Genomic DNA, 19,848 nt, shown 5'->3' on the forward strand with positions numbered 1-19,848 from the left:
TTAAGGACTTGGGCACTTGATTTTTCTTTCAGCAAAGCTTTTGACTACTCTCACTGTTTTTGGTAGAGATGAAACAATTTTGATCTCTCACCTTAAAATGAATTCTGTCTTTTTTCTTCCTTTTTTTAATGCCCTCCTACTGAGCTGAGCCACCCAGACAATACCCAAGCTAAAAGAAGCTTCTCTAAGCTGTATTAAAGGAGTGCCTTTATTTATAATACATGAAAGACCACCCACAAATTCAGTTAAATAGACCGCTATTTATGGCATGAATAAAAAAACAGAGAGTGGTGGTCCTCCTAATATATCCATAGATATAAGATCTTTTTAGGGCTACGAATTAATTTTGCTGAAAAACGTTGACACGATTTTCTTTGTTCTTCCCTGAATTTTTTATGGGAATAGTTAGATATATAAATCGAAAATTTCCGACATTTCTCATAACTTGATTAACTTTAGAAGAAAGAGTGTCTGCAATCACCATTAAAACCCTACTGTCTACCGCGAAGTTTTTGGGAGGAAAATTGAATTACAGGGAATTCAAAGTACACTCTTTCAAAATCTGAATTAAAGTAGAAGAAAAAAAATTGAGACAAACCTCCATGTTTTCTTGTTTCAAAATCAAGTTATGCGATGAAAGCAACCGCCGATCATTCCTCCGGTTATGAAGAGACCTTTGGTGTTGTTGCTGGTGTTGATGCTGCTGCTGCTGCTGCTGTTGTTGTTGTTGTTGCTGCTGCTGCTGTTGTTGCTGTTGCTGCTGTGGCTGTTGCTGGTGTTGTTGCTGTTGTTGCTGCTGCTGTTGTTGTTGCTGTTGTTGTTGCTGCTGCTGTTGTTGCTGGCTTGATGTAATAAAGGATGAGCCTATGTTCGGTGTTTGATCTGAATGACGAAGATTGTTGTTTCCTAGTAGTTTACTTGCCGCTGCAGTGGATGCATCATTCAAGATCAGTAAACTACCTGTGGAACCTGAGAGCTGCGATAAACTCAGAACTAAAGGTCCACTTGAGTTCCCAATGCTTTGCTGGTTTGCGCTTTGGGCGTTGATTGTAAATATGTCATTGCCATGTTCTTCAGCATCGCTATTTTGGTGTTGTCTAGGGATAGGAGCAAGCACAGAGCTTCCGGTTGTTGAAGAGACCTGACAAAACATACAAAAATAGATGAAAGACATCAAAATTGTCATGAATACGTAACATAAAAGAGCAGGCGATAGATGAATAAATTATGGATAGAATAAAACTGGAAATAGAGAAAATGATGGAACTAGAAATTGACGTTTCCAAATTGTAGAGTCTGGCTATGTCTGATTTTAATATATTGTTTTCAAAAGAAAGCTAAGTAGTTTTTAAATAAATTAGTATAATACGGTGAAAACATCAAAGGACCTCAGCGCCAAATAAATTTTGTATGTTTCTTGAAATGTTTTTAGGTAAAAAAAAATAAACATTTAATACAAAAAAATGAACATTATTAAATACAAAAATAATGAGCAATACATACAAAAATAATGAACATTAAATACAAAAATGGTGAACATTAAGTACAAAAATAATAAACCGCAATATGTACCGAATATTGATCCGCACTGCGGATCAATATTTAGTTACCTTAATTTTGGTGCTCTATCCTCTCAAACAATATCTCTCTAAAGTATATATTTGACAGTGATAGAAAAATCAAGCAAAATTTAACAAATTCAAAACTTTCGATTTTCTCAAACTAAAATAAAATGACAATAATTCCCAAAGTCGGAAACCAAGCATTGTGTTTTTCTAAGTTCAACATCAATTTGTTTAAATAGCATGTTTCGTACCATGTTACTGCTGTCTGGTTTCGCAGCAGAGATGCGCCGAAGGGGATGAGCACATGCATTACCATCTGCACATGTTGAGTCTGGACACCCGCACTCAAGTGTTTTAGTAACAGCTGCAGCTTTTGCGGATCGTTGTTTTTCCATCAGCTGCCCTACGATGGCCTCAACAGTTTCTGCTGTCTAAATAAGAGGAAAGAGAACCATTATTTTTTTAGAAGAGAATTATATTTAAATTTTCAGAAAAAATCAGCCACTTTAATACAATGACGTTTGTTATTAAAATATTAGAGGAAGTTCAAAGGCATTTCCTGCAGGTACATGAGGAAATCACCACTTGCCCGATGAAATTCGAAAAAGCATAATTATGTATTTACAATCAGACATTTTTGCTTAGAATTAGCAAATTTTTTAAGAGTCGAAAATATGAATTTAAGTTGTTGGAAAAACTTTGAAAAATAAAGTGATAAATCTTTACAAAACCTACCGTTAAAGGAAAAAAAATTCAATCTTACCGAAATTTCCAATTCATTATTCAGATCGGGCTCATCTTCACTGTAAACTGAAAATAGAGACATAAACGTTACTATACAGAAACTTGAACCATGAACATTTCAAATACAGCTCTTTTCATTAACTATGGTTATTTATTCATATTGCTGCTTCTGGGAATAAGGACTCTTGAAATGGAGGATAGATAATTGGCGCTAAACTAAAATATGATTCAATATTACTATTTAATGTGGTGGCTGATTAATATTTGTTTCTCCTTCCCCCCATAATTTTTTAACACTCATTTCAAACGATGCTTTAATGACAGTACATTACATACTGGATGAATATTTTTACAAAACAAAAAAGTAGGCTGACAAATAAAAAACTAATAGTCTTTCTCTAATTTGCATTTAACTCTCACAATAACGCAAAAAAAATTTGTATTTTAGTCTCAATAACTACGTCTCATTTTAACTTCTATTTTAAGCTAGCTGAGTCCAGACTGGCCTATCTGTCAAAGGTTGATACCTTTTCTTTTACCTATTCCGGCATTTGCCTTTTTCATACAATGTATTACTTAATATTGCAGTTTCAATCAATCACTATATCAACCATCAAACGCTCAGTCATTTAACATTAAAAATTTGTTCCTTTGCTCTGAAAGATGACACACCACATTTTTGAAGTTTCATCATTGAGTTGAAAAACTGAACTGGCAAAAATGCAATAATGCTACAGGGATCAATAATTCAAAATAGGAGATATAAGCTTGATAACAAAAGTGTCAATGGCTAAACTAAAAGAATACGTATCTTGATTTCATGATTCGAAATTACCGCTTTAATTTTATTACTTCCATCTAATGTTCTCATGAAATTTTCAGAAAATGTTCGTAAAGTGGCAAAAAAACTTGGATTCTTTTTGCGATTACAATCATTAACCGTCCTTCAAAAAAGTATAGGATGTGCTTTCCGACATCGTAAATCGAGATATGATTTTTCTAGTTCCACCTTTGACATATTAAATACACAGACACAGAAATAGAAGTTTATTTCCGGCATGCGAATAAGCAGTAAGCATCTAAACTAAGTAAAGATACGAATAAAATAAATTACTGAATATTTGAAACACACTACAATGTGTTGCACATAATACATTTCTGCACTGAAGAACACTCAAAAATTGTTGACTGTGCCCTTCGAGTAATGAGCTGTGTAGTATCAGCTGAGCTTGAAAATTCTCTTAACTTACACAGCTGCCCAGGTAGCATTTCTTAACGGAAAAATCGCTATGTACTGCGATTTTATCGGCGATAAAATCGCCAGGATCATCAACAACTGAGCGATTATCCTCCATCTTAACGGGATAAAATCGCGCTTTTATCGCCCGACAATTTATCACGATATTTTCGAAATAAAAATCGCGATTAAAGGCGATTTAATCTCGACTTTATCGGCGAAAATTGATCACGATTTTATCGAATGTAAAATCGAATCGCTGTAAAAATCGCGATTTTTAATGCGATAATATCTCGATACATTGCCATCGATAAAATCACTATTTATCGCGATGATTGCTACTTGGGTGGAGGGTGCTATTTTTTGAGGAAAATAACTGGAATGAGAAGTTTTGAGGTTTCATCTTCTACGCGTATAGTGGCCATTTAATTTTTTTTTTTTTTTTTTTGACTGATTTTGAACAATTCTGCGGTGTTAAGGAAACACGTTGTATGAACCTTCAGGCGTCGCCAACTTTCCTTGATGAGATACGAAATTAGGAAAGTTGTCAGTATTTTTCCGACAATTTTTTTCACAATTATTCATCTTAAAATACCTGAAAATTTCACGGAAAAATATACATAACTTTCTTCCAAAATAAATTTTTCATCAGGGGAACTATGGCAACATTTTAATGTTTAAACAGCGTTTTTCCTCAGCACGGCAGAATTTAGATCTTGATGATCTAAAAACAAGTTCAAAATAACAATGAACACTTACCGACTTAACTCTTTCAACGCATCTATACGTTCTCTCAGGGTATGCGTGTTGTATTCCAAGATCTCAGGGGGAAATGATGACGCGCACTACTGCATGCTGAGATGAGGTATTTTAGACCTTAGGCTTTCCAAATCAGTCTTTCGTGGTCTGTTAGATGACTCGCGACTAAACGTTACATCCGTCTTCCCCTGAGTCCACCTCCGGGAGATGCAGCCTAAAAATTTTGATGTGGTCACCATCGCTGTCTACACGCCCTAGGCATTTTTTGGGAAAGATTGCTCCTTAATGTCAAAATTTACCTCACTCTTTTACATTGATTTGATAGCCAGTACCAAGTCTAAAATACATCATCATTGGACACGGCCGGTCATCAGTTCTCCTTCAATTTAGGGGACGCAACACGCATGTCCAAGGAGCACGAATAGTTGTATCCAGGTGAATCCATAACAAGCTGTGCAATGTGGTAGATTAGTAGGATTCATCCCGTTTAAACGCACTCTTTCAGTTATTACGGCGTAATATTTTTGATTGGGACGACTCAAAAAAATTATCGCGGCATGGAAACTTTCTTTACACCTAGGAGATTTTTTTTTTTGATGCGAAAAAATTTTATTCAGCCCAGTGAGCCACTGCTTTGACGCGATTCCGTGTGTTCTAAGCACGACGAAAGCCACCACGGGAACGGTATTCTGCTGCTGTTGTTGTGATAAATCCGTTTTTTTTTTTTTTTTCAATATGCGTACTTTTTAGCTGATTTTTCAAAAGTTTTGCACTCTAAATCACGACTTTCGATCAGCAAAAGGGCAACAGTTGGACGTATTTCTGCCAAACGAAAATATGTGCATTAAAACATGAGCCCTGAGGCCCGTACGAATATGTGCATAACAGGGCTCACGTCATAATGCACATAGTTCTGTTTGATAGAAGTACGTCCAATTCATTTTCAGAGAATCAATTTTCAGCACTTGTTTAGCTCTCAAGGACGTTTCCGAGGCAGCCTCATGGATGCAGTGTGGTTGGAGCCCCATGTTTTGAATGGGACGAGGATGGTTGGCTATATTAAAAAAAAAAAAAAAAAAAAACACAAAAAAACAACGGAATTTGGATGCTCCAAGACCGAGATCAACTAAAAAATTACGAGGAATTAGCATACAATTCTTGGATCTTAATAATCTTACACGCTAGCTATACTCACGAGACCGCAAAGCCTTAATGTGACGATAAAGCACAAAGCAGGCATTTTTGGAGAACTTTAAAATGGAGAGTACTGTCATGCTGATTTGTGAATGTTTCTTTGCTACCGTGGCGCCACCGCAGATGATTCCAAGGGGCAGTTCATAAAAAGGGTAACTATGAAAATGGATGGAGCTCTTGCATGTGTTAGGAATTTGCAATTTGAGTTCTGATTTCAATAAATAATTTCGCGAGAAACACGATGGTGCCACTGGTTTTCTCTGAAATCAACTCCAAGGCTCAAGAAAAGCTCTCAAACTTGAGCCCGTGATGGAAGGTATATCTCACCCTTCTCTGAAAGTCCACCTCCATATCTCGTCAACCTCTCCACGCAAAGATAGGGAGCAGGTACATTAGTACGGTTGCCGTGTTTTCAGATTTAGAGACCCCAAATAAAGTGGTAACCCTGCCAATGTATTTGCTACTTATCTGTGCATAGAGAGTTTCTCTTGATATTTGTAGAGGTGGACTCTCGGAGTAGCGTGGGATACTCCCTTCATCACGGCCTCAACTTTGAGCGCTTTTTTTGAGCCTGGAAGCTCCTTTCAGAGAAGACCAGTGGCACCATCGTGTTTCTCGCGAAATTTTACATAGGAATCAGTACTTAAAACGCAAATTTCTAACACACGCAAGAGCTCCGTTTGAGTAATGAGCCCGCTGGGTATAGAGTACCTACACCTACATAGAGTCGTAATGTGAATGGGAGAAGTGGGAACTGGACGATGATTTCCGCGCCCGGCGTGCGCCGAGCTTCGGTCACTTTGTTCGATAAATTTTGGATCCAAAATGGCGATGTAGAATATTTGGTGATTCCTATCCTCTTCTACAGTGGATGCTCGGGTCCCCGAATATCGCAAACAATCGATGGTGTATCGAAAAAGTGACCGGCGCGCGTTGGGTCGAGTCAGCAGGAGAGGTCGGACAAAATTTGGAAACTTTAAAAGCTTACAACTCCGTTTATACAAAACTCTGAGATTTTAAAAGTTGTTCCATTGGTTTTCTTGTAAAATTTTCACCCCTTGAAATTTAAAATGTGACGAAATACTCGTAAACATCAAAATGTGCAGTTTCAGTCAAAAATTTCATGTCCGACCTCTCCGATTGGCTCGCACTGAGCGGCGTGACACGCGGAGAAAAAAACCTCGTGCGTGGGACCCGAGGTTTAGGTCATATGAATCTCTGAAGTTTTCAGATTGAGCATCTGAACACTTTAGATCTAGCTGTCAAGGTTCGGATCACACATCTGAAACTTCAGTTCTTACATCTGAAGTACTTCGGTTTTCACATCCGAAAAACTTCGGTTCTCACGTCCGAAAAACTCCGGTTCTCACATCTGAAGTACTTCAGATGTAAGAACTGAAGTTTCAGATGTGTGATCCGAAACTCGACAGCTAGATCTAAAGTGTCCAGATGCTCAGTCCGAAAACTTCAGAGATCCATATGACCTAAACTTCGGGTCCCACGCACGAAGTTTTTTTCTCCGCGAGGAGTCTCGGAATTCTGGTACTGGAAAATGCTTAAAAGTGGTCCGAGCTCTCCGACTCACATTACGACTCTACGTACTCGATGCCGCTGAGCGATTCTAGGTGAAGCAGTCTGTTTCAATAAATGCCGATTGTTTCACATGCACTTAAATTGAGGAAAGGCAGTGTTGCCAACTCGCGAGAGTGGCCAGAGCTTTAGCGGGAGAATGAATGATAAGTAGAATGAGAAGAGAAAGCGGGAGGGAGGGTGAAACGGGGGTGAAAGAAGCGACGAGATGCCCGACAGGCGACAGGAAGACAACACACACCGGAGTGGATTGGCGGGGACTCACACATGGGACGAAGCTGAGAGACTAGCTCCTCTTTGGTCCACTCCTTCTTGTCGGCCCACAAAGCCAGGCTAGGCGTCACCACAGCCCCCAGCTTGCTGTCGTCCGGGTAAGGGACGTTCAAGTAGTGCACCAAAACTATGTCTGGATTCTATTCCACATGAAAGTAAAAGCAGAAAAAAAAAATCATCAATAGAGACTCAATCTCCTTACCACCGTGCTACACTCTTGAAAATGATTTTACCGTGCTAAGGAAAAACGCCGTATGAATATCCGAGAGTTGCCAATTTCCCCTCCGAAAATATTAATTTTTGAGATAAATCATTAATATTTCTGCTTGAAATCTTCTGATACTTTAGATCACACAATTCTCGGAAAATTGGACGGAAAATTTACACAAGTTTTCCAGAAAATTCGTATTTTACCGAAATAAATTTGGCAACGCACAAAGGTTCATACGGCGTTTTTCCTTGGCACGGTAGAATACGAAGGTGAAACTCACAAACCACGCTGAGGGGCTTGGAAGACAATGCGCATAAGTGCAGTTTTTGAAAAAATTGAGATATTCATGAACTCGACTTAAGCTGGTTTTAAATCATATTTTGTAAAAAAAATTTACAACTAAAATCCAACTTTAAATCATTAAACAGGTAGTTTAAACTTCCTTTCGGCCACGGGGCTCAATGTAATTTTGAAACTTTAAACACGCATTTCTTGAAATAGCAAAAACTGCACTAATGCGCCTTGTCCTCCAAGCTCCTCGTATTCCGTTTGCGGTACTTCAAAATCTTCGCCTCCTTTTCCATCCGCCATAAACGTAAAACATCGGAAGAATCTTCGAAAAAGGGTCAATATGGTTCAGTTAAAACTTAGTTCCGATTTCTCTGAAGTTTTCTCAGCTTTTTGAATCACATTTAAAGGCGGAATATCATAGAAAGGAATCACATTTAATCTCCGTGGTTGGAAAGCAAGTCAAAATTTAAAAGTTGGACATATTTTGAGATATTTATTAGCCCTGGTAAAAATTGGTAGTAGAATGTGTGTTCCAAAATACTATAGACCTAAAGCCGTCTGTATGATTTCCAATAGCTTCTGTGGCCGGCTGTACAATTTCTTATAGCCTTTTATAGCCGATGGCGATTAAGCAACAGCCAGACGATAAAGTTTATGCTAAACGTTACTAAATACGGATACTAGGACTTAGTTAGTTTTGGAGTACCGCTTTTTTTTTGTGCCGTAGTATCTTGATGTACTTTGCGAGGAAAGCTTCGTACTTTTGAAGGATGCCTGTCATTCTTAATATGTTGGAGCGCCTTCAATTTCTTAAGATACTGTGCAATACATCTGGTGTGAAATAGTTGCTTCAGACGCCGTGGCACGCTGCTGCGCGGCGGGCGGGCAGAGACCGCGAAACTCGCATTGGCGCCTACAAACCTAACAGGGATACTTCACGCATTGCGCAATGCGTGAAGTATCCCTGTTAGGTTTGTAGGCGCCAGTGCGTCGCCGCTTCGCTTTGTGTTAGGCTCTAATATTTAATCTCGCGGAGTCAGCGATTTTTAACTCATGATTTTGAAATGTTTGCACACTCTGTATGGATTATTCTCATTTTAATTGATGGAAAAAAATATGTTTTAAAGGAAAATATAACGTGTGTTTTGTAAATATTAAGGTAGTTCCGTATCAAACTTAATGATTTCCAAAGCGTACGAATTTCTAAACAATTTCTTATAGCCTTTTTTTAGCCAATGGCGATAAAGTGTAAAGCCCGGCGATGGGAACTATAGCCCGACTGTATACTTTTTTATAGCTTCGTACAGCCCGGCTATATGATTTGCTCCGCTTTCTACGGCCAGCTATATGATTTTCAATAGCCTTCGTTAGTCGGCCTTAAGAACTCCTACCTATGGTATTTTGAAACGCAGCTCCTGTCGTCAATTTTTACCAGGGAGACAATGTTGCAAGTTCACTATAGACATATGGATCATTACTTGGCGAGGAGAAATTACATTGTTTTTTGAAAATGAAAAAGGTCAGAAGTTACAGTATGCATCCAAGACATTAGAAAACAAAAAACTCACATTTGAAATATGAAGAGATAATACATACCTGAAGCAGCCAGTAGCACCTTCGATGAAACGTGGGGAGGATGGCTGAGTGAACGTAGCATCCATATATGCACTAAAATAGAGAATAGACAAAATATTATGACGATCGGGGACCAAAAAAAAAAGAAAAAAATAGTATTGGAAGAGTGTTGAAGTTAAAGTTCAACAAATGGATTCATAATTCTCGAGAAAAAAGAGGACACACTTTTGAAGTAAACAAGATACATCGATGGTGAAAGTACAGAAGTGCGTATCTCAATTTTTGACAGTTTTGAGTGACATTCGTTGCATAAACGTGTAGTTGATGATGTCGTCTATCAGCCAGCAAAAGACAATAATCGAAAAAAATCGGGAGGTGCCCTAAAACCGTAGAACTTTTTTCGCGTATCTCGGGCTTAAGTGCAGAAATGCGTATCTTTTTCTGGCCCCTTCATTTGACCCGGCGTGCCTTACGCACAACGTGCTCTCCTCAGTGTTTCCCGCCTACAGCATGCGTGAGCTGATCAGCTGTTCAGTGTTTATATATTTTCGGGATCCGCTAGTTTTGAAAAGTTGCTAGATGCTTATCTGATAAGGAATTGTAAGCGTGAAAATCTATTTTCAGTCTTTAAATGATCCAAATCCGCAAACAACAGGTTTAAAACACCAACTGCAAAAATGCGTATCTCGTGATGAAGTGTCAATTCTTAGTGCCGAAAACGCGAATCTCGGCATTTCTGACGTAGTTTCTAACAGTTCGAGAAATTATTCAAAATGCTGATGGAGTCTGAAAAAGCATCTTATTATTGCTATCCTCAAGAATTATTACCCTTCTACTAACAATAAAGAGGAATGCAGACTGTTTTTTTTTCCTCTCCTGGAAAATCGTGTTTTCCGAGACACGCACTTCTGCACTTTCACCATTGATATACGATTTACTGGTAGTTTTACAGAGGCCGCCGACTTTTATCCTGCACCTGGCTTATAGTCGAATGTCATTTGCATAATGGGTGTAAATAAGATGAAAAATAATTTGGAATTTTCTTCTTCGAAATTTTAAGAATATATAAATGCAATGGACAGTAAAAAAGAAAAAAAATCAATTTTTCAGAATTTGAGCTGTTGGCTGTCCAGTGTCCAGTCTTGACTCGAACGTGAGGTGCTTCATTTTTCTATTTTCATGATTGTTTATCTTTGTGTTTTGATGTTTGATCGATCAATTAATAGTAGCTCCATTTTTGGACGTTCTTAAAAAATCTCTCAGAATGAAATCATGGTACAAGGCATCAGATATTGACAAAAAAACTTTGATCATGTACTCGGTAAATATTTCTAGAACGGCTTTAGTAGAAATGGTGAATCGAAAAGCGGAACGATTTGTGGGATGCACTTGAGTTGTTCTGTGCTGGGTCAATTCGATGTGCTCCCCGCTCTGAGTTCAATACTTGTTGAGCAGCAGCACGATTTGCCCTCAGGAGATTTCTGAATATTGCCTTAAATTCCAGAAATTATCAATTGATCGATCGACAATCGGATAGTTTTCGTACAAGAGTTAAGTACGTAAAATCTTTCAATTATCTCTCAAATCCAATATCGTCACCTTCCGGCCAAAGTACTCGTATCACCAGCGCCATGCGTTTCAAAATTTCTGCCGCCATTTTATTTTTTTATAGCGAAATTGTTGGTTGAATCTGTTCGAACATTTCACTGAATTTTATCGGCAGCACAAATAAAATTCAGAGAAGTTCTTGGACAGCTTCGTTTGACAATTTCTCCGTAGAAAAATAAAATGGCGACGGAAATTTTGAAACGTCACATGGAGTTCGCGATACTTTGGCCGGAAGGTGACCATATAAAGACAGTGGCTGGGTTCATGTTTCGTTCTTCCAAGATCAAAAATCATCTTTATTTTCTTCTGTAATTTAGGTTTTTTATTTATTACAAAAAATCCTGCAACCTCGAGATAGTATTAAATTGGGTTATGGTAAGGAAATAAAAAAATAGTAAACAATATTATTAAAAAAAATCTTTAAAAGAGGGTTTATGAGGCAAGGGAGCTAATTCCTCCCTCCCCGTCCCGCACCGCCCCAAAGAGGAAAAAAGGAAGTACACTCCAAATCTTTTTAAGAAAACAAGGAAGTTCTAATTACCTCTGTTCCCTGAACTTTGAGCTTCATATGATCTTCTCGGGTGGTTTTCCCATCCTTGCGTTTCTTCCAGCAGTAGCCATCCCTCCTGTACCGCACTTTTTTGCGGCTGTACAGTAGCATTGAGCCACTCTTGGGCCTGGAACAGAGATAGAACAAAGAAGGTTACCTTCGGAGTCTGAGAGGAGGAATGGAATACGAATTAAAAGAACCTGACTTAATTCCTCGGTGGCCAGACATTTTACCCAATGTTGTTCGATCCAAATTTTTCACTGTCCCCTTTTAAAGTTTGTTCAATAGTTTTTTTTTTTTTTTTTGTGTGCAATGCTCTAAGAACCAATAGTTTACTTGGTCCAGCTATAAGTATATATAGTTATAGGTACTGGGATTTTGCCAAATAATGGAATGTAATCATCAGATGCCCAAGCCTGAAACAATGAAATTTTATAAAAAAATTTAAGACTTCAGCAATAAACTTAGTATGTCATGAAGCAGGGTTGCCATAATTTCCTCATCTTCAAATTTCCTGGTGGCCAGACATTTTACCCAGTTTTGTTTGATCCAAATTTTTCACTTTCCATTAATAAAGCTAGTCCAATTTTTTTTTTTGTGTGTGTGTGTAATGCTCTATGAACCAATAGTTTACTTAGTCCAGTTATAAGTATATATAGTTATAGGTACTGGGATTTTGCCAAATAATGGAATGTAATCATCAGATGCCCAAGCCGGGTCAAATTGACCCAAGGATCGCTGAAAACACGTATTCCGCGGGTTCTGGGGCTAGTAAATCCGAACTGAGATGTAGGCCTACAAATACATCTTTAAAAAAAAATATGACATCAAATTGAAAAAAGTCCAAAATTAAATATTTTTTTCAATTTGATGTCATATTTTTTTTTAAAAGATGTATTTGTAGACCTACATCTCAGTTCGGATTTACCGGAAAACTTTTCCGGAAAACTGAGAGGTGACAGGGAAAAATGAAGGTCATTTTCGGACTCAGCGGCTCAAAATACAGCGGAATAGCCATTTCTCGCACCGGAGAAACATTTTACCTACATTCTGCAGGGGGTAATAGTCGCAAAAACACCAAAAATGCCCGAAAATGGCCATTTTTCCGGGTAAAATCGACTTTTCCGGAAAACTGGAGGGTGATGGGAAAAAACGGAGGTCATATTCGGATTCAGCGCCTCAAAATACATAATGATCACCTTATCTCGTCCGGGAGACATTTTTGTCATTTTTTTTTGTTGCACAGTGATATCAACACAACCGAAGATAGGAGAGACGTTTTTGGGTCTGGTTTTTATAAGTTCTCTCCTGAATCAGAGCGAAACTTCATGGGCAGCATAGAGCGGAGCATCGCGAGCTTACGTCTCGCGCCGTAGCGCCTTCAATTTTGCAGACGCAACACGGACATCCATCAAGCACGAATAGTTGTATCCCTGCGCCGTCATCAACGCGCGACCTATCCCTTGCTCTGTTCCGATGTTGTGTTGGTTCCATCTGTCTTATTTGTAGTGGTGCTTCAAGGGCTACGTTAGCAAAACAGCCGAAGATAGGAGAGATGTAATCGGACCTTTTGTTACGTTTTCTCTCGAATCCAAGCGACACCTCATTGACGGCATTAAGCGGAGCATTGCGAATTCACGCATAGCGCCTTCAATTTTGCAGACGCAACACGGACATCCATCAAGCACGAATAGTTGTATCCCTGCGCCGTCATCAAAGCGAGTCCTTTCTCTTACTCTATTTCCATGTTGTGTCGGTTCCGTTTATCTTATTTATAGCGGGGCTTAAAGGGCGACGTGAGCAACACAACCAAAGTATGACTTGGATTAAATTAGTTGGCCAAACTAGGTATCGAGTGAAAAAAATTGGGTTAAGTGTCTAGCTACCAATTCCTCTTACGCGAAACCGATTACATCGATTTGCCAAAATCCTAGTCCAAATGACACTTTTATAGCCGTAGCGTATCAATTTTTTGTCGAATCAAACAGGGCGATCGGGCTCGCATCGGGGACTTAAACGTCGAAACTTGAAAATCACGTTAGTTTTTACTTGCCGCACGGTGGATCGAGTCAATGGGAGAGGTCGAACATTTGGAAAATTTAAATGCTTATAACTCCGTTTATACACAACTTTGAGGATCTAAAAGTGGCTCTATTCTCCGTGAAATTTTCTTTTAGAGGCACCTCTTAAAACTTAACATGTGACGAAATAAACATAAAAATTTGCAGTTTTAGTCCGAAATTTCATGTCCGACCTCTGTGATTGACTCGATCCACTGTGAACTGGCGCGGCTTGTAAAAGCTCACCAATCCAAAAGGCAAATAGAGCATGCAGCTAACAAGATCCAGTCTGTAAAACGGCTGCAGCTCTAAAATTTTTGTGTTCAGGAAAGTCAATATTTCAGCAGCTGAGATATTCTTCCCGGAAAAAGACGATTTCAGAATCTCTGATCTGTTTGGTGCTGCACTCAACAAAATGACACGCTAACTGTTTGACCGAGATAGATTAAGAACAAGGGTCGGGTTAAAGTAGGACGAAGTTTCGGATATTCGGAAGTTTGAACATAAATTTGAAAATTCGGTAAAGTTGGGATACCTGCTGCACATTTGATTAGAATGAGGATTAATTAATTAATTAAACTTTGATTGAAGATCGTCGCTCGGAGAGCTGCATTTACTTCAAACTAGAGCTTATCAATGGCGAGAGCGTCAAACCACGTGAACCAGATAGCGACTTTGCAAATCTCTTGTTATCTTTCACTTTTGTAAAGAGGCTTGGTCATCGATATGGCACCAAATTTGGTTCGATTTTTCTTCGTTTTTTGGAAATTCCGTTCAAAAATGTTGAGCGGCATACCCTTGAAAAAGTCGTAAGACTTTGCGTCATAAAATCATAGGCTCCTCCAAAAAGACAAAACAATAACCCTGAATGGGTACTCTACTTGTAACCGAAATTTTCTCCATCACTGGAAAAAAAAACACATTGGATCTAGAGTCCAGACTCTTAAAAACATCGACAAGAAAAAGTACTCTTGATTCAATCAGAATTTAGCTTAAATCAAGAACCAAGCTTCTTAATTTAAGCGGACTTCGTTTTGATTCAAGCAAAAATCCGATAGAATCAAGAGTATTTTTTCTTGTCAACGTTTTCAAGAGTCTGGAATCTAGATCCAATGTGTTTTTTTCCAGCGATGTGCGGAATCAAACTTTCGTGACTCCATGACTATATTCCTGGGGAATCAAAAAAATGCTCAGGTGCTGAGCCCTTCAATTATTCCGGAGAGTAACATAACATAAACAACGGCGGGCAATGTTTCTAACGATATTGCCGCACGTTCCGTTACACCCACATTAGATATCCACGAAAATCTGTTGAGGAAACGTGGGGCCGAGGAGGAAAGTGGAGAGGGACTTACGGAGAAATAACAACTTGCTCCGGTGCAAGGAAGGCAAGACAAATGGGGTGATCGAAATAAATTAAACGTGAAAAAACGGAGGAAATAATAAAACAAGGACGCGGAGAGGAGCGGCGAGAGAAGAATGCCATAAAGATAAATTAAAAGAGTCGGTGGAGCGAAGTCGAGGGGCATCGCGCATCGAGCATGAGGAATTGGTCATTGTTCTTTGTTTTTATGCGACAGAAGCGGCGGCCTAGAGAGGCAAACCTAATATCTCTGGTAAGTACTCGGCGAAATTTTGTTGCCACCCACCACCCTCCCGCTCTCCTCAGAAACAACCACCCATCTCCGGTCAAAGTTCAAATTAAATACGCTGTCCTTCACCCACACCGAAAAAAATTCTCGGCGTTTTTACCAAGGTCCGTTGGTATCTTTACCATCTCACTTTTTTTACCAATTATTGGTAATTTTACCAAGACAGACTGGTAAGCTTACCTAAGAACCGGTATTTTTACTGTTTTTTTCAGGTAAGAATACCACTTTTATTGGTAATCAATTCCCGGTAACTTTGCCATTTTATTTCGGTAATTCTACCACAGTCGATAAAAAATATTGGCGTTTTTACCAAGGTTTAGTAAAATTACCGAGATTTCTCGGTAAAATTACCAATTCCATAAATGGTAATTTTACCAAGAAAAAACTGGGATCAAATAGAACCCTGAATTCTTGGTAATTTTACCCTTTTCTTAGTAAATACACCGAGATTTTTTTTTCAGTGCAGGGTGGCATGAAGCGTAAGAAATAAATGAAAGATTGGAAATTTCAGTGAAATATTTCATGAAATTTCACGAGGTTGTGAAATATTTCATATTTTTCAGGGGCTAGATTATGCAACCCGCGCTCAAACACTCAAAAATAGAAGAAAATCACAATTTTTACATTTTGCGAAACATGAAAAGGAACTTGTAGTTTTTCAAGATCTTTCATAAACGTCTGAAATTTCATGAAATATTTCACGTGAAATTTCAAGATTTAATTTTTCATAAAATTTTGCCACCCTGCCTTCACCGTACGGCGCACAGCGGATCGAGTCAATTAGAGAGTTCGGACGTGAACATTTTGACTAGAACTGCAAAGATGCTTATTTCGTCATATTTTCAATTTCAAGGGAAGCTTCTGCAAGAAACTTTTACGAGAAAACCAATGGAACCACTTTTAGAACCTCAAAGTTTTGTGAAACGGAGTTATAAGCGTTTGAAGTTTCCAAATTTTGTCCAACCTCTCCTATTGACTCGATCCACCTTGCGGCGTGGCAGAGCAGTGATATTCCAATTTATTGATTTTTAAAAATTCGATCGATTTTTGATTTTCCCGTATGGATCGCATTTAAAAAAAAGGTACCAGCGCGATTATAGTGTTTTCAAAATCGTGCAACTATTATTTTCTTTTTGAAAATACTTAATGTATGTAAAGTATAAAAATTTACACATTTATTTCTATTTAAAATTAACGATTTTTCGGTGGGAAGCAGAAACTATTTGCTTTTCTGTGAGACTTTTTTTTTTAGAAAATCATGGAAAAGCAACATTTTTACAACTCTGTACTCGCGCTGGTTCCTTTTGGCTAAATTGTACTTACGTATTATGTATACGTAATTGTAATTGTAAATACGACTTGTCTCAATTTATTTAAGAATGACGGACGATTCGTTCATAGATTATTTCATGTTTAATTATACAACTTCATTTTAGTTTACTTCTAAATCCAACAATAATTAATTAATTAATATTTAATTAAACAAATTAATTTTAGTTCACTTCTAAATCCATCTATCAGTATGAAATAAATGTGTATTTGGTGTGAAGCTATTCATTATCGATTTTCAATTATTGAAGGCCCCTAACGTTTTGATTTTTGATTTTTTTAAATAGTCTGCGGTAGTCCCTCCCTCGACGGTATTGGCTCGATGCTCACTGAACCAACACCGGATAATTTTTTTCCCACCGTTTTTAGGAGCGAACCAGTGGCGTGGCGTGCTTCGATATATATTAATATTTCCCCGTTTGAAGCTATGGTAAAGAATCGATTATTAAGGTGCTCGTTGCGAACACCCTGTTAATCGATCCTTTTCCGTAGGTTTGAACGGCAGACCAATCGATGTATCGCAAAGCACGCCACGCCACCGGAGCGAACTCGCACCGACCCGAACAGTCGAAAGGTGGGCCGTTGAAAGAGAAATATTATAAAAGCACCGTTAGTTTCCCGAGCGGCAGAGGGAGGGAGGGTACGGATATAAACACGTTTGAACTGTGCCTGCTGTCTCCCCAGAAAAAAAAATGCAATAATTTCCGAGCGCTTATTCGAGCGGTATCCACTTGTGCGGTTTGAGTTAAAAATTGCGCAAATTGATTTATCTGTAGTCGCGCGCGTGTGATTCAAAATTGGAACGCGCGTCTCCCACCGAAAAGCAGAGAGGCTAACACACCCCTCCTCTCGTGCAGTAACGCTTATGCAAAAAAAAAGTAAAGGATTTACTCTCGGCCTCCTGTCGGGTGGTGACAGTGCGTATCTACACACGGTTTCCGTTGGATGTACGCGGTTACATCCGGCCCGAGGGACCATAAGTCTGCACAGCGATGTCGTGCCAAGCAAAACGCATATCTGCCCAATGGGCCTGTTGCAAACTTTTGCTAGAGCAAAACTAAGAGTTGTTTCCTGCAGATAATGCCTCAAAAATCACGATGAGCGCATCGGCAAAGTCTGAAATGCACTCATAACTTCACAATCTGCGTAAGATTTTTGCGGTTTTTTGAGCTTCCCGCTTCGAAAACGATACTACGGTACAGGTGAACATTTTGTTAGAGGAGTCGTTCCATTGGCGACAATACTCATCATGGCCGACGCCAGTCCGCCAAAACACGTGTGATGGGACGAGATAACACCTGAACAGGATTAAACCATTTAACAATCGGCGTGTTTACGTTCATATTTTCCTCGCCCGCCTTAATTGACCTTGAACTCTCCTCGAATTACGCGAGGAACTGCGCAAGCGTCGGCCATGATGAATATTGCCGACGATGGAGCGACTCCTCTAACAAAATGTTCACCTGTGCAGTAGTATCGTTTTTGAAGCGGGAAGCTCAAAATAACGCAAATTTCTAACGCAGATTGTGAATTTATGAGTGCACTTCAGACTTTGCCGATGCGCTCATCGTGATTTTTGAGGCATTATCTATAGGAAACAACTCTTCATTCTGCTCTAGCAAAAGTTTGCAACAGGCCCATTCTCTCGTCGAAGTTACTCGGTTCTGTACGACCTGAAGGACTACTTCCACATAGGTACCTGGAAACTCCAGTTCAGTTACCTGCGCCGAAAAAATTAAGCCATAAGAAACGAGGTTTGGTCCCTGGAACTGAAGTTTTTTCCTCTGCGTGGACTTCGTGAATTATCTCGTTCTAACCTCTGAGGGTCTTCATTGAAAGCGTACTTTCGTGTCGCACGACTATTTCTTATGCGCGCTGTCGTAAAGTTCGATTCGATCGCGGCTTCCCCGGCGAGGCTGAGCATGGAATCGCCTGAGTAACACCTCCTATGACTTCATTCGATTAAATTATGTTCGGTATGGACGAATTTCAAAGCACTGCAAAACAAGGAGAATGAGTCATTTTAAGGTGATTCGTCAAGTTCAAAAGAAATGGTTGAACTGGCATGCGATATATCGCATCTTTTAGGTCAAAAATCTCGGCAGATTTTGAAATTTCAGTAAATAAAAGGACGATAGCCCCTGCGCATGAGCCTAAAGAATCATTCTAAACCCAAAAATCGGCAAAATTCAGAGAAATGAAAGCAGGATAGTGTTTGGAAAAAAACCTCGCATTCGATACCGAAATCGATAGCTGAATAGAATGCGATGTTTTTTTCCAAACACTATCCTGCTTTCATTTCTCTGAATTTTGCCGATTTTTGGGTTTAGAATGATTCTTCAGGCTCATGCGCAGGGGCTATCGTCCTTTTGTTTGCTGAAAATTCAAAATCTGCCGAGATTTTTGACCTAAAAGATGCGATATATCGCATGCCAGTTCGACCACGTCACTTGAGCTTGACGAATCACCTTAACATTTCAAAATCCTTCCCGATGAGCCTGATGCAAACTTCAGATAGAGCAAGAAGACGACATACCTCTTACAGTAAATAGCTCTAAAATCACGATGCGCCCATTGAGAAAGTCAGATTACACTCCTAACTTCACACACTTCGTGATAAATATGCGTTTTTTTGAACTCCCCGCTTCAAAACCGATGTTACGGTGTTCCATTCAATCCTTGCGCACTAGGTTGCTACACAATATTCAACATGGCTCACGTTTCCGCCCGCAAAACGTGAGGAAACAGGATGGTCTTTATCATCGCAAGGAAAATGTGGTGTTGAAGGGGGGGGGGAGGGTGCGACAAAAATTTACCCAAAAATGGTTTGCAAGGGGTGTGGACTGAAAATCGAGAAAATTCAAAATCTTGGCTAATCATGATTTCGAGAAATGGCGATTTTAAATTTTCATAGTAAATGCAAGTTTTCCACTAATTTTGATCCCCTTTTCTTATTTATTTGTCCATTGAATCGGTGTTGATTGGTTCACGTTTTTTATTTTTTGTTCGATTCATTTCATCGAATATATACCTTCTCGTTACCTGCAGACAACCTATCACACTCTTTTTTATTCACTGAACAAATCGCCTTCTGTTACGTCGGCAGCAATTATTGTTACGCATATGTTGTGCGTGCTGATTTCAGTTCATTACATACTTGACTCTGTGAAGGCGTTTTAAGATTGAACGAATCCTTACCCCGTCCGTTCT

At 39.0% G+C, this 19,848-nt stretch overlaps 1 protein-coding gene across 7 annotated transcripts in view; it reads right to left on the reverse strand.

The window, feature by feature from the left end:
- Positions 1-19,848, reverse strand: part of Camta (Calmodulin-binding transcription activator) — a 322,129-nt gene that overhangs the window by 35,422 nt on the left and 266,859 nt on the right. For 6 of the 7 annotated variants that reach the window (XM_019045124.2, XM_019045120.2, XM_019045126.2 and 3 more), the window contains 6 exons: positions 11,589-11,724; positions 9,461-9,532; positions 7,331-7,502; positions 2,329-2,375; positions 1,817-1,996; positions 599-1,141 (listed from right to left, as the gene is read on the reverse strand). In XM_019045124.2, the coding sequence (XP_018900669.2) occupies positions 599-1,141; positions 1,817-1,996; positions 2,329-2,375; positions 7,331-7,502; positions 9,461-9,532; positions 11,589-11,724 (1,150 nt within the window). The remainder of the gene's footprint in view (positions 1-598; positions 1,142-1,816; positions 1,997-2,328; positions 2,376-7,330; positions 7,503-9,460; positions 9,533-11,588; positions 11,725-19,848) is intronic. The other variant, XM_019045122.2, reaches the window with a different exon arrangement.

The sequence above is a fragment of the Bemisia tabaci genome, chromosome 2 (assembly GCF_918797505.1).
Source record: "Bemisia tabaci chromosome 2, PGI_BMITA_v3".
NCBI classification, from domain to species: domain Eukaryota; kingdom Metazoa; phylum Arthropoda; class Insecta; order Hemiptera; family Aleyrodidae; genus Bemisia; species Bemisia tabaci.